Consider the following 13,551-nt stretch of genomic DNA (forward strand, 5'->3'; position numbering starts at 1 on the left):
AGTCTACACTATAGTCAACATAGTGTTGTCCCATGAAATGATATAAAAAAATATTTGCAAAAATGCAAAGGGTGTACTCATTTCTGTGTGTGTGTGTGTATATATATATATATATATATATATATATATATATATATACATACATATATTTATATATATATATAAAATAAGCAAACTATAATGATCAAGAAATGTCTTGGAGTTTAAGGGTTAATGGAGGTACATGTATATGTCAAAACTGATCTTAACAGATTAAACCATCAACCATGTTTCTGTATGTTTACACAGTACGACATATTCAGAGAAGCAGAAATGTTTACAACGAAAACAAGTACGAGAAAATGACGGTGATGAAAATCCGATTTACAAGGAACAAAACGACAAACGTCACCACGGGGAGCCATCATGGTTTGATCTGAAGCCATCAAACACGGCAGTGGAAGCTAGTTTATTGTCATCGCCTCAGTGTGTGTGTGTGTGTGTTTGAGTTCAAGCATATTTAATTATGATTTACTGTTTTCATTTTTAACTTCTCACCAAGTCAAATTGTCTATGGGCAATTAAATCCCAGAGTCCTGAACAACATCAGCAGGTCTGTGTGTTTTTGGTGTAAGTGGTGTGTGTGTATGTGTGTGTGTGTGTGCGCGCGTGTGTGCATGTGCGTGCGTGCATGTGTGACGACATTTGGAAAAAGTAATGACGAGAAGAAGGAAATGTGAAAAGTTAATGACACGTAAATGAAAAATGGAAAAGCTTATAAAGAGAAGAAAAGAGGAATGCTGATAAGTCCTTCGTTAAAATGCTGACAAGTCTGAAGTATTCAGTCATGTTGACACAAACTCAGGACGTTGTTCTTGTTTGTCCTCAGACTTTCTGAGCCACAATCTGACTTTTTATTCATAGCAAAGAAAATCTGAGGCCACTTTTTTAAAAAACTACAAACACGAAATCAGGGTTTTTGTTGATGGGATGAAACCAGACCGTGAGGCGTGGTGGTAAAGGACCAGACCGTGGGGCGTGGTGGTAGAGGACCAGACCTTGGGGGTGGGGGGGGGGGGGGGGGGTGTTGGTAGAGGACCAGACCTTGGGGGATGGTGGTAAAGGACCAGACCTTTTGGGGGGGGGGGGGTGTTGGTAGAGGACCAGACCTTGGGGGATGGTGGTAGAGGACCAGACCTTGGGGGGCGGTGGTAAAGGACCAGACCGTGGGGGATGGTGATAAAGGACCAGACCGTGGGGGACAGGGGTACAGGACCAGACCATGGGGGATGGTGATAAAGGACCAGACCTTGGGGGACGGTGATAAAGGACCAGACCTTGGGGGACGGTGGTAAAGGACCAGACCGTGGGGGACGGTGGTAGAGGACCAGACCGTGGGGGTAATTCCGTAGAAAAAGTAGTTGTCCTTTTGAAGCTAGAGGAAACCATATTCTCTGGGAATATCTGGGATGATATGCCCCAGTGAGACCAGAAACAGCTGATGGGTGGCAGGACAGAGATTTACTAATTTATTTCTGTTCCTTCTAAATTGCATCAAAACTTCTCAGAGAATCCATCTCAAACAAGCTTATAAACATTTTTTTCTTCTTTTAAATGTGATTTAAACCCAGTTTGACCTGGATAATATAAGACTCAGTGTGTTAATATATGCACATGGATGTGGATATAAAGGAAATTTATCTTTGTGCTTATAAGGCTTTTCTTAATGTTTAAATATTATGTTGGTTTTTTTTTATTCTAATATTCTTGAATTATATATTAACCTGTTGGTACCAGACGGTCCGTGGGCGGGACATGACAAATAAGTATGTAGTTTACTCTCTCTTCCAAGTACCTACACATGTTATACACCATTGAAAAAGGAGACAAAAGATAGAAAATGACTGTACAATAAAACCAGCTGCTACACTTATAAGGAAACTTCAAAAACACCTTCTAGCCTATGTTAGAAAAAGGCAGACAATCATCAGGAGCACCTATAAGAAGACAAACTGAGACAAACATATTTTTCATGTTGTGTGATTGTGTTGTGTATCTGAGCATCCTTTGGCTCATTGTTCATGTTGTAAACATTGATCTTGTGTGTTTAGGTCGCGGTCGATCAGTGGAGCATCCTCCGGTCTGTCCACCAGTCCCCTCAGCAGTCCCAGGGTAAGTGTCCCCCCTCCCTACTACGCTTTGAATGGTTCCCCACAATGCATCACGTTGGCTGGCTCTGCTGGCATGCTGTTACACACACAGATATCCATCCACTTCAGCCTCTCATCAGCACCACTACCAACTTCATCCTAAGCCTGTTGGACGTAGATCTAGAATGAGGAAAACCAGAGCACGTGGATGTTTCAGGCGTTAAAGCTGTAACACACTGATAGTTTTTCTGCTCACAGAGCTGAAACGACAGCTTTGACCTCGCTGCAAACGGCTTTAAGCCAGGCTGCGCTGTTCTCAACGTCACACAGAGCTTCAGATGAAGTGAGACTTGATCCATCGGAGGCTGAACTCTGAACTCTAGATGAGATCTGGGGATGAATTTTCATACAGAACTGGCACTGTATGCAGCTGCAGCTTCATGCTGCAGAGACGCTGCGTGCTGCATTGCCTCTCTGCCATGCATTTTTTAAACTGAACCCCCGTCAAGGACACGGCTGCGCATCAAATATTCTCTATCTTTACATAATGAATGTCATTGTTTTGTTCGTTCAGTGCGGCACACTATTTTCTGCTTATCAGCCTGTAAACTGAAGAGGAGGCAGATTTTAGTCTGTAGTTGCTGTTTCTGGATGAGTTGTTTAAAAAGGTAATGAATAAAAGTCATTTGGCCTCATGCAAGAACAACTCAAACTTTCCCAACGCCATTAACCACTCAATTTACTGATGCACAGCATCAAAAGAGAAAATGTAGCAGCTGCTATCAAAGGCCACGGATTTCACAGAAATGAGAGGCTTGTCTTTGCTCTGCTTAGCTGTTTAACCCTTATGTAGCATATTTGATACCAACAATTTCTGAGACATTTTGCAACAGTTTTATGGTAAAAACTTTGCTCAAAACCCTGTTGTTTACAATCTGATATGTGTCTTCTGCCCCCTGGTGGACACAATACAATAATGCACAACTGTGATTTTGAGATATCACATGGTATTAAACGGTAAATATACAAATATTATTTTTAATTATTTTTTTAACATCTAGCTAAAAGGCCAAATAACGACTTCAGATTAGAAAAATTTTACTTTTCTCCTCATTTTTTCTTGGGTTACCTCTAAAGGATTAATTATTGCAAGTTTATGCCCCAAATATAAGAAATCTTGCAGATTAAATCCCAAAGTTGTCATCCCTTAACACCTGCCTATTTACTATTATATAAAAACTACATAAATACAGAGAAAATTAATGAATAAAGATAAATAATAAATCAAATAAATACATAAATAAGAGTGAGTGAAAGCTTAAAGACTGATCAAATAAACTGGTTTGATAAAAAGATATGAATAAACAAAGGCCAGATGTGGTTTGTTGCAAATTTGATCTGTTATGGTTTAAGACCCGAGGCGCCGCTTGTCAACAGGAAAACCAGGCAAATGCTTGGGGCCCCGAGCCAGAAGGGAGCCTCCGAGAGCCAATTAACTTTGGATCTAGACAGATCGGTGACAATGTGGAGAGTTTGCAATGACAGTGGCCGGCCACTACAGAACTCCCTAAAGGGCCCGCCTCCACCTCTCAGTCTTGCCGGGAGTAAAACAAACAGGAGAGAAGAAGTTCATGTAAATGAAACGTGTTCTGTCTGCCAGACGAAAGACAGAAAAAACAGGAAGAGTAAAGAGAGCAAGACAGAGGTAAGTAGTGCAGATAATCCAGAAGCTAATTTAGCTCAGAGCTCAGTCTGTCCTCCTGATGACTACCTAGCTGTCAGGAGGCTGAAAATAAAAGCAGATAACTGTAATCATAAAGACTCATGATGCAGGTTTCAGCACGTAGTTTAATCGTCTGTATTGGAACTACATTAAATCCAAGAACCATAAAACGCCTCTGGTTAAGACTCGTGGAAACATAATATGCATGCATGCTGTGGTCATGGCTTTGTCAGAGTAAAACTCTGCAAGATTATTTTTATAATTCTAATAATACGTTTTATGTCACGCTGGTCCTGTTCAGCAACAGAAGTCCCTCTGTCTGCTGAAGTGGTTTAATCCTGGATCTGGATCTGGAACAGGACCGGCCAGTGTGAAAACACACAGTTCAGTTTTCTGCCTTTTCTCAGATAATCTAAAGTAAATTAAAACATTTCATTCATCATGGCTCAGAAAGGAGTGGTACTGATGTTATGTACTTCCAAATATCCCATCACTCCTGTGTCCTGTGAGAACTGTTACTGAGGCTCAAAGTGGAAAAACCCAAATGAAAAACTACAGAACATCCTGGTCTGTGAATTTTGTGCCACATCTTTTGTAAACCTTCAGCAGCACACATCATGTGGGAAATCGGTTGTACAGAACATGTCAGCGTCCTGATGGCGTCAAATTTTCCTCCGAGCTACGAAAGGAAACTGATGTGACATCACAGTAGGTGCAGCATCTTGCATGAGGCCACTAAAGAACATGAGTTTACTTTACTTAGTTCTGACACACTACTTGCTTCCTGCAAATCAGTAAGTGGTCTGTGGTGCAGTTCAGAGGACAGACAGACGGGTCGCTGCAGGTGTCCGGCCTCGTCTTCCTTGATCCGCTCTGCTGCTGCAGTTTGTTCAGCTCTGAACTGTCCAATCAGCAATCTGCTCATTCATCCCACAGCACGGTGCGTCAGCACTGAGCATGCTCTCTGGCTGCTGTCCCAGGTGAAGGGAGAAGCTAAGTCTGTTAGCTTTGAAGCTGGGACAGTTCCTGGTAATGAGGGATGCACCGAAATGTTGGAGAGGAATTATTCATTCATTCTGTCTGATACATATTTGGGCAGCATTAAGATTGTGACGCTCATCTGTCTGCCTGCCGAATATAAATGAACCATTAACATTTGAAAAATTCTAAAAGGTTGATTTCTTTTTGCATTTTTGGTTAAATATTTCTGTGTAATTAACGTTATTGAAGCTGTTTGCTGAATTATGATACTTCCAGCTTGTGTTTGACTCCCAATATTTATTAATAAATGCATAAATTCCACATGTGAAACTAGAAATAAGCATCAGCTCTGATTAGGAAACATTAGTCTTAAATTCAGTCTCAGGAAATTCAGTCTGATGCTGCGAGAATCAAAAGTAAAATGTAACATAAATGTTAGTCTAAATTAATAAATGGATGAATATGAGTGATGTTTTCTGGAAGTTTGTGGAGTCTGAACATTGGGTGTGGACCTGCAGAGGTCCGAGTTTTCTAGGTTGGATCTCGGTGCATCCTGGCTGTTAATCCATCGTTAATGCTCCACTGCTGCCTCCTGATTGGCTGATCACTTGGCTAATAGCATGTTCTGTTTTTCTTTCTTTCTTGCACTCTCACCACTTCCTGCCTGCTCCACTTCTCCACCCATCTGCCACGCTCCGTTTTCATGTCCTGCTGTGTTTTTTTTTTTTTTGTTTTTTTTTGTTTTTTTACTTTTTTTATGGGAATGAACCTTTTCTGGGCCGTGGTGTTCCTCCGGCTTTCTCATTGGCTGACCCTGCTGTCATGTGTCACTGTGCATGGCCAATCGCAGCCCAACCGGCGGTTTTTTATCCCCCCCCAGTCCCCAGACTTGTGTCAGTCCCCCAACTGCAGCCCCACCCACTCCCCCGAGGTCCGCCTTAACGGGGTGGGCCCCCGTGGGCCCAACTCCTACCATCCAAAGATGGGATCACCCCTCATGCACCCCCGCACACAGACCCTCCCCGCCAAACCCAAAGTGTCTGAGAAGCCCCTACAGACCACCAGGTCCAACCCGCTCCCCAACACAGCCCAGACCCCTAGCACCCCTAAATCAGAGCCGTCAACACCCTGCCAGCCTCTGGCCCCCTGCATTCCCAACAGCCCGCGGGTGAGGCGCCACCCTCCCCTCACAGTCCCCCCCAAGCTTTCAATCCCCCTCTCCCCGGTGCCCCCTATGTCGCCCCTGCGCCGCCGCCACCTCCACCCTGACCACAACGGCAAATCTCTCCCCATCACGCAGGTGACCCCCCACCCTTCCCCCAGAGGCAGCCCTCTCCCCACCCCAAAAGGCACCCCAGTGCACACGCCCAAGGAGAGCCCGGCCGGCACGCCGAGCCCGACGCCACCACCCAGCCCCTCCATCGGCGGCATGCCCTGGAGGACGCGCCTCAACTCCATCAAGAACAGCTTCCTGGGCTCGCCGCGCTTCCACCGCAGGAAAATGCAAGGTAGGGGGGTGAAACGGGGGTGAGGGGGAGGGTTAAACTGAATGATTCAGTCGGGTTTAATGATCTCATCTCATTCTTATCAGCGTGATAATCGATTCAGCTGCGTGTTTGTCGTCGCTCAGGGGAAAAGTAAAACTCCTCTCTGCTCTTAATGACTGGATTTAGCTCCACCTGCAGCCGCTTTATCACGACAATCTGCAGCCTCGTAAAGAAGATAACCGCCTCATTACTGACTGTAAAACAGGCTGGTGGGTTGTGTTTTCCCTTTGTTTTGGCAGTTTTTCATAGCTGCTTTAACAAAGCTACAAAATCTCTCCAGATAACCCGAACGGAGCAGCGATGAGGCAGAATCACACATTCATCTGAAAGAAGTAGCTCCTATAACCAACGTTTGATCTTTGACCTCCGTTTCATCCACAGTTCCCACTCAGGAAGACATGTCCAGCCTCACCCCAGACTCCTCTCCAGAGTAAGTAAAGCTGATGCTGCAACGTTTAAGGTGCTTATGCTGCTAGTTCCGGCTTCGGTTTTAATCCCAGCATCTTTTCTCTCTGCAGACTGGCTAAGAAGTCCTGGTTCGGGAACTTCATCAACCTGGAGAAGGAGGAGCAGATCTTCATCGTGATCAGAGACAAACCTCTCAGCTCCATCAAGGCCGACATCGTCCACGCCTTCCTCTCCGTAAGTCTCCCTCGTTTTTCGCCTTTTCTTTCGCAGCCGCCCATCCTCAGCGCTGTTAAATCACTGTGATGAACTCAGATTCACACTGGAAACATCCCAGTTCGGCCACTTCCAGTTTCTCCAACTGGACGAGCTGCAACAGAAGACCTGAACAGTCACGACTGTCAAAGTTTGAATTTGAGAGCAAAAAGATATTTAGCCAAGCACAATTTACTATTATTGTCCTTTTTTATTTAACCTTTATTAACCTGGCAAGTCAGTTGAGAACCAGGTCTTATTTCCTGTTAAATGTGCATTATTTATTTTACATGAAAACAGGTCGACTCAGCTCAGATTTCATGTTTTATGCATCTTTCAGCCCAAAATGTTGATAAAATAATTAAAAAGTCAAAAAATAATTATCATAGAGGTGAAGTTGTGCTGCTTGAAGAGATACCAAAGATGTAAACACAATAAAACAGGTTGTAGATAAACAACTGCCTTTAAATGAAAATTCCCATAGTCTTATGAAAAGTCAGGGACCAGCAAGACTTCATCATTTTATTGGACAAAATTGTTAAATATGCAAATTTCAGAGCAGTCAAAAGAACCTCCCTGGCTGTTCTTGTGTGATGATGATGATGTTACAAACAGTCAAAATCGGCTTTATTGTCAATTTCTTCACATGTACAAGACATACAAAGGAATCGAGATTACGTTTGCCACTGTCCCGCGGTGAAGACATTTCAACACTGAAGTAACCATAAAAAAAAGTTCACAGGCACAACAACATCTGAAAAAAGAAAAACTGCATAAATATAGCACAGCGATAATAAATAAAGTGTAAAGATTTAAAGCATGAGCAAACAGCAGTGAGAAGGACCTGCTAGAGTTAACTAAAACTAAATTAACTGGTTGCTAAAATGTGAGCCAAAGAAAATAATATAAAGGCTTTTAAATAACTTCAATCATGATTTTTAAAAATGTCCTTTTTTATTTCTCTTTGTGTAATGTAAAAGTTTTGGTCTACATTTCCCTACAACAAGCATGCAAACTACACACCACACGCACTGTAGTTAGTGAACACTTAAAGAAACAACTTGTAAGAATTCATAAAAAAATCATGTTTTTAAAGAATCCCATAACTCTTTTTATATTGGAAATATGGAAAATAAAGATCTTAATTCCAGTTTGACATGTTTGTTTATTCATTTTAGATGTTCCTGTTATTCCAGTTTTAATTCTGTGATGTTGCGCTGAGTCACGATTCTGACGTTTTAATAGATAATTGTCTAATATAAGAAGTTGTGACCATTGATCTAATCGTCTGTTTTTATGTCACAGCCTGACAAATTAATCATAATGAAACAGCCTGTTATCAGCTAGAAATACACCAACTTTAATCTGGGTTACACCTGTTTAGTTTTAGACTTTCAATTCAATTTAGCTTTATTTAAACTAAATTACAAGAAAGTCATCTTGAGGCACTTTTACAGTCTAGTTCACTGTAGTCCAATTATAATCCAATTAAACCAAATGATCCACATTAGTCCAACTGATAATAACTCTTCATAAAAACCACTTCATAACAATAATTACGTTGCTATGGAAACCAAGAGATTGCATCAAATATATGAATTTATTTAGTAAATAAAATTTTCTTTCGTTTCAAATCCTCCAGGTTTATCCTAGTTGTACGAGTTGATGTGTGCAGTTTTCCAGACATGATTCTGCTGGTGTTTCAAGCTGCTCGTCAGCCTTCTTCCACCCGATGGAGTCACTCATTTGAAAAGTTTGACAGATTTATGTTTGTAGCATTAACTCTGCTGACCGCCGTCTTTCTGCTGCAAATCCCCTTCTCTATTCTATTTTTCTATTTCTATTCTATTCAAATAACTGGGCTCTCCTTTGGATTTGAAAGGTGCAACCACAGTACAACAGATGTCCAGTGTGAACAGTCAACCACATGGATGACTGCTGCATGTGAATAACCAAAATAAATAAATATAGAAGGTAGGACAATAGTGCTACAGGAGTCAACCAGTAAATACAGTAGAATAAATTATTCCACGAGAATAAAACCATAAGAAAACCAAATAATATTAAAACAGTACACCAACTCCTAAAATTTGATGGAGGTGCAATAACACAGCTGATGTAAAACAGCAGGAACACCCAGGGACCCTGATACCAATAAAAACCATGAAAATCAACTGTAGCTGCTTTTATTCTGCTTTTATTCTGCTTTCAACTGTTCAGTGTGAACACTTGAAGGTCTGCCTTGTATGATTTGGTGACATGGAGCAGACTGCAGAAGCTGCAGACTGGAACCAACAAAAGGCTTTTTTTGATTGTATCTCTAAACCAGAGGTCACTAACTAGCGGACCCAGAGCCTGTCCCATATGAAAGTTAAAATGTAAAATCTGATGGGGTGCTTCTACTTTAACTGTCTTCACGGTAGCGTTCGGGAAACACGCGAGGCAAGCCATCCCACGTGATGCACTCAGCCAATCAGTGTGCGAGGCTAAATCTTCCTGTTATCAGTGACTTTGGGCTGTTTTTCTGTTAAGTCTCGTTCAAATATGGTCATTTGCAGGTTTTTGGGCTTGTTTTTTGCTGTGTGTAGTTGCTTATCTGGGCTTGTCCTGCTCCTGTTATGAAGCTGCCCCTGATTCTCACACAGCTGTCCACAATATGGGATATTATGTTAGAAGAGCGTAGACTATAAGACGGGTGATCTAGGTCACAGTTTCTGATAGCCATCAGAATGTGTACCTGCATTATAATGAACTCAGACTTCAATACAAGTTTTCAAGACTTCAGTCGTCTTCTAAGATGTACATCCAGAGAAATGTATGCTATCTGACTGTAAATATTCTAGCCAATTTGTATTTTAACGTAGGAAATATTGCTGAAGTAAACATTTGTTGATAGACAAAATTGTTTAAATCTTTTTAGTCCGTTCGCGCATGCTAACCGCTAGATTAGCTCGGTAGACGTTAGCCTTAACTTGTAGGCTTTTAACAATTTTCATGTGTAATATTACATGATTTGCCAGAGACAAAAGATGTATTTTCAATGAGATGCTGGCATATTTTATGTATGTTTGCTTAGTGTTACAGTTTTCCTAAGTGAAGGTTTCAAAAGGGATTCAGCCTCACTGAGCTGTTGCAGCAGCTAGATCACGCCACACGCAAGCGACGGCAGAATATATACACTGTTATAATCGATTATATTTTGTTGCTGCATTGATGCAGAATCATCCACGCCGATTAAAAATGATTAAATTCAACACCCTTAATTAAAACGCAACGCATCCATCACATCGTTTCCTCTCACATCGCTGCCGCCGACTCAGTTACCTCCTCCTCATCTTCCTCCCTTTCTCCTCATCCATCCCAGATTCCCAGTCTGAGCCACAGCGTCATCTCTCAGACCAGCTTCAGGGCGGAGTACAAATCCACAGCCGGTCCCACAGTTTTCCAGAAACCAGTCAAGTTCCAGGTGGACATCACCTACACCGAGAGCACCAGCGCTACCAAGGACAATGGCATCTATTCAGTCACCTTCACCCTGCTCTCAGGTACACGCAGCAAACCTTCCCATTAATATCCACGTAAAGAAGTTCTCATGGAGCCTCATTCTTTGTTCTCCACGTGCAGAGTATTTCCAGCTGTGTGAACACATCCCACACAGAGAATCCCACTTCCCATAAATTCTCCTGATAGCATCCTGGGTTCATGACAGAAAAGAGTTAAACTGAATTTTTGGAAAAAATCATGTAGGACTGCTTGTCTTTTTTTTTATTTTTTAAGAAAACTGTCCTCAGTTCCTCCAGTTCTCAGCTGTTCCTTCCAGTTCTCAGCTGTTCCTTCCAGTTCTCAGCTGTTCCTTCCAGTTCTCAGCTGTTCCTTCCAGTTCCCAGCTGTTCCTACCAGTTCTCAGCTGTTCCTACCAGTTCTCAGCTGTTCCTACCAGTTCTCAGCTGTTCCTACCAGTTCTCAGCTGTTCCTTCCAGTTCTCAGCTGTTCCTTCCAGTTCCCAGCTGTTCCTACCAGTTCCCAGCTGTTCCTACCAGTTCTCAGCTGTTCCCACGACACACGCTTGTGGTTAACTGTCTTGTTAGAGATCAGCGTGTTGTGCAATAAATACTCATCACTGAAAAGTTGTACAAGTTCATTCAGAAGTTTAGAAAAAGTCAAATTAAGCTCAGCTGTAAAGTGTTTTTGTGTTTAGGTTCATTCTGACATACAGGCTGTATTTCCCAAACTTTGTGTGAGTAGTGTACATATCTTTAAAGATGCATGACATAACTTTCCGACCTTAAAACTTTCCGGGCTGGTTTAACGGCACATTGACATCTATCATGCACATTTCTGGAGCCGTTGCAGCAATGTCCTGTCCATGTTTTATTTTATTTTTTTATTTAACCTCTTTTATTTAACCAGGTAGGTCAATTGAAAAACATTTATTTGCAATGTGGTCCAGAAGCAACAGTAAAAACATCCAGTGGTGCAAACATGTAGCAATGACACAAGTTTAAATGTAGTTTCATTAAATGTTTATTAAATATTATTTAAATGTATTTTAATGTATGTATACATTGCCCTCTGGGATAAATTAAGGTAAATAAATTCATAAAAAGTAAAAACAATATTAAAAGTGCACATTTAGCAGGTTTGGTGAAATGTTTCATTCTGCAGCCTCAGAACGGAAATAAAAAGTTTGTTAACTGGTTCAGTTTTAATCCAAACAGTCTGAGGTGAACTTGTGATGGTGATTTATGCTTCGTCCAATCACTGCTGAGTTTCTGGCCTTTGTTGTACTTTCTGAACCGTAACCTGGTTCCTCTGCGGCCAGGTCCCAGCCGGCGTTTCAAGCGCGTGGTGGAAACCATCCAGGCCCAACTCCTCAGCTCCAACGATCAGCCCGGCATCCAGCCGCAGATATCTGGTAAGTCGAGTTCGTCGCCACCTGAGCCCGACCACGCTTACACCCCTCCCCCCGCAGCATCACAGCGCAGCCACACCCACGGCCCACCTTCCTTCGGCCCGGATCGGCACACTGCTTTTAGCACACGGCATCTCCACGTGCATGTCCCTGCCACATACCACGGCGTGCACGCCAACACGCACAGGGCAGTGATGTTAGCGAGCGACCACAGCGATGATCGTCGCCACTCAGTGTCTGTGCATCAAAAAAGTTTCGCCTCCACAGAAACGCACACATGGTCAGGTTGATGTATGTTTGCGTGTGTAGATCAGCTGTTTCTGCAGAGAGAGGAAGGTGTCGGGGCTTCACAGAGGATTTCACGGCTGCCTGTAAAGATGAACTGAAGAAAAGAAGGAGTGTGTCTTTGTTCTGTTTGTGTGGCGCTGTCATGTTTCTCCTGTCATATCTGTGGTTATTTCCTTGATAATAGTCCCCTCTGGTGGTGAAGCCGAGTAACTGCAACTCAGCGGCACTGACGAGAGGACAGAAATGAAGCTGCCAGCTCAGATTTCAACTAGAATTAGAGACGATCAGTTTGCCACAGATGGGAACTGTTATCACTGTGTCGATGTGGCGATGACCCACATCCGTGTCTGGCCGGCCTGCCTCCCCATCCCACCCTGCTTCTCGTCATCCACAGCTTCACTTCAACGACTCGCATGCTGAACCAGAACCACACACAGCTTGGCCAACTGGCCTCTGGGTGCAGTGCTGGGTAAAACCGGCTCTCGTCTCCGTGCACCGGGTCAGATTGGTCAGGGATCCGTGTGCGTTTGGTTCTGGGAGATCCACCATTCACACACAGTAACACAAGCGATGTTTAAAGCATGATTTAATCTGATCTGCATGTGTCTGTTGAAATGTGCCAACAGTTTTGCAGACATGTGACCCTGATGGTCTTTTCTGTGTGTGTGAGAATGTTCGTGTTTACCAGAGAAACATCTGTCACAGTGAATGTTGAGCCAATTTCTCCCCTAAAATATCTTCTATCATCCTCACTGATCAGCTTTTAGGGAGAAATGAGCTCGCAAACTTCAACGTGTCAGTTTCAGATTATAGGATGTTAATGGTGCTGATTAATCAAACTAAATAATTAACCTTCAGATTAATGACAGAACCAAACAAATTGACATTTTCAGGACAGTTTGTGACTTGGAAACAAAGCTGTAAGCAGCTGAATTTACACCTTCCTTCTCATACATTGTAAATACAGTTTAGGTTTCTGACCTTTAAAGGAAAAACAAACATCACTACTGTAACTTTTTATTTTTTTACCAATCTGGAAACACCTTAAACCATTTCACCAACTGTTCCTGTAATTCACTGAAAGCTGTTAAACTTTGTCTTCTGATGAAATGGTTGGAAATGACTGACATCTTTAAGTCAAACTACAGCCATCGTGTTCATGTGTGACACAAAACACGGAATTTGTTTCAGAACATTATATTAACCCTTAAAACTCCACTAGATCTCTTCTCCTCAGTGTCAGGAGCCATCATGTGTAGCTCTATAGTGTAAACTGTGATGGATAGTTTACCATTTTGGAAATCTATGGAG

General features: G+C 42.5%; 1 protein-coding gene across 10 annotated transcripts in view; it reads left to right on the plus strand.

Annotated features, from left to right (window-relative positions):
* Positions 1 to 13,551, plus strand: part of LOC121636666 (serine/threonine-protein kinase BRSK2-like) — a 191,725-nt gene that overhangs the window by 166,942 nt on the left and 11,232 nt on the right. For 5 of the 10 annotated variants that reach the window (XM_041980390.1, XM_041980433.1, XM_041980406.1 and 2 more), the window contains 6 exons: positions 2,091 to 2,151; positions 5,684 to 6,341; positions 6,762 to 6,810; positions 6,899 to 7,022; positions 10,405 to 10,585; positions 11,863 to 11,955. In XM_041980390.1, coding sequence (XP_041836324.1) covers positions 2,091 to 2,151; positions 5,684 to 6,341; positions 6,762 to 6,810; positions 6,899 to 7,022; positions 10,405 to 10,585; positions 11,863 to 11,955 — 1,166 coding nt within the window. The remainder of the gene's footprint in view (positions 1 to 2,090; positions 2,152 to 5,683; positions 6,342 to 6,761; positions 6,811 to 6,898; positions 7,023 to 10,404; positions 10,586 to 11,862; positions 11,956 to 13,551) is intronic. The other 5 variants (XM_041980442.1, XM_041980454.1, XM_041980447.1 and 2 more) reach the window with 2 other exon arrangements.

The sequence above is a fragment of the Melanotaenia boesemani genome, chromosome 1, assembly GCF_017639745.1.
Source record: "Melanotaenia boesemani isolate fMelBoe1 chromosome 1, fMelBoe1.pri, whole genome shotgun sequence".
In the NCBI taxonomy this organism is placed as follows: domain Eukaryota; kingdom Metazoa; phylum Chordata; class Actinopteri; order Atheriniformes; family Melanotaeniidae; genus Melanotaenia; species Melanotaenia boesemani.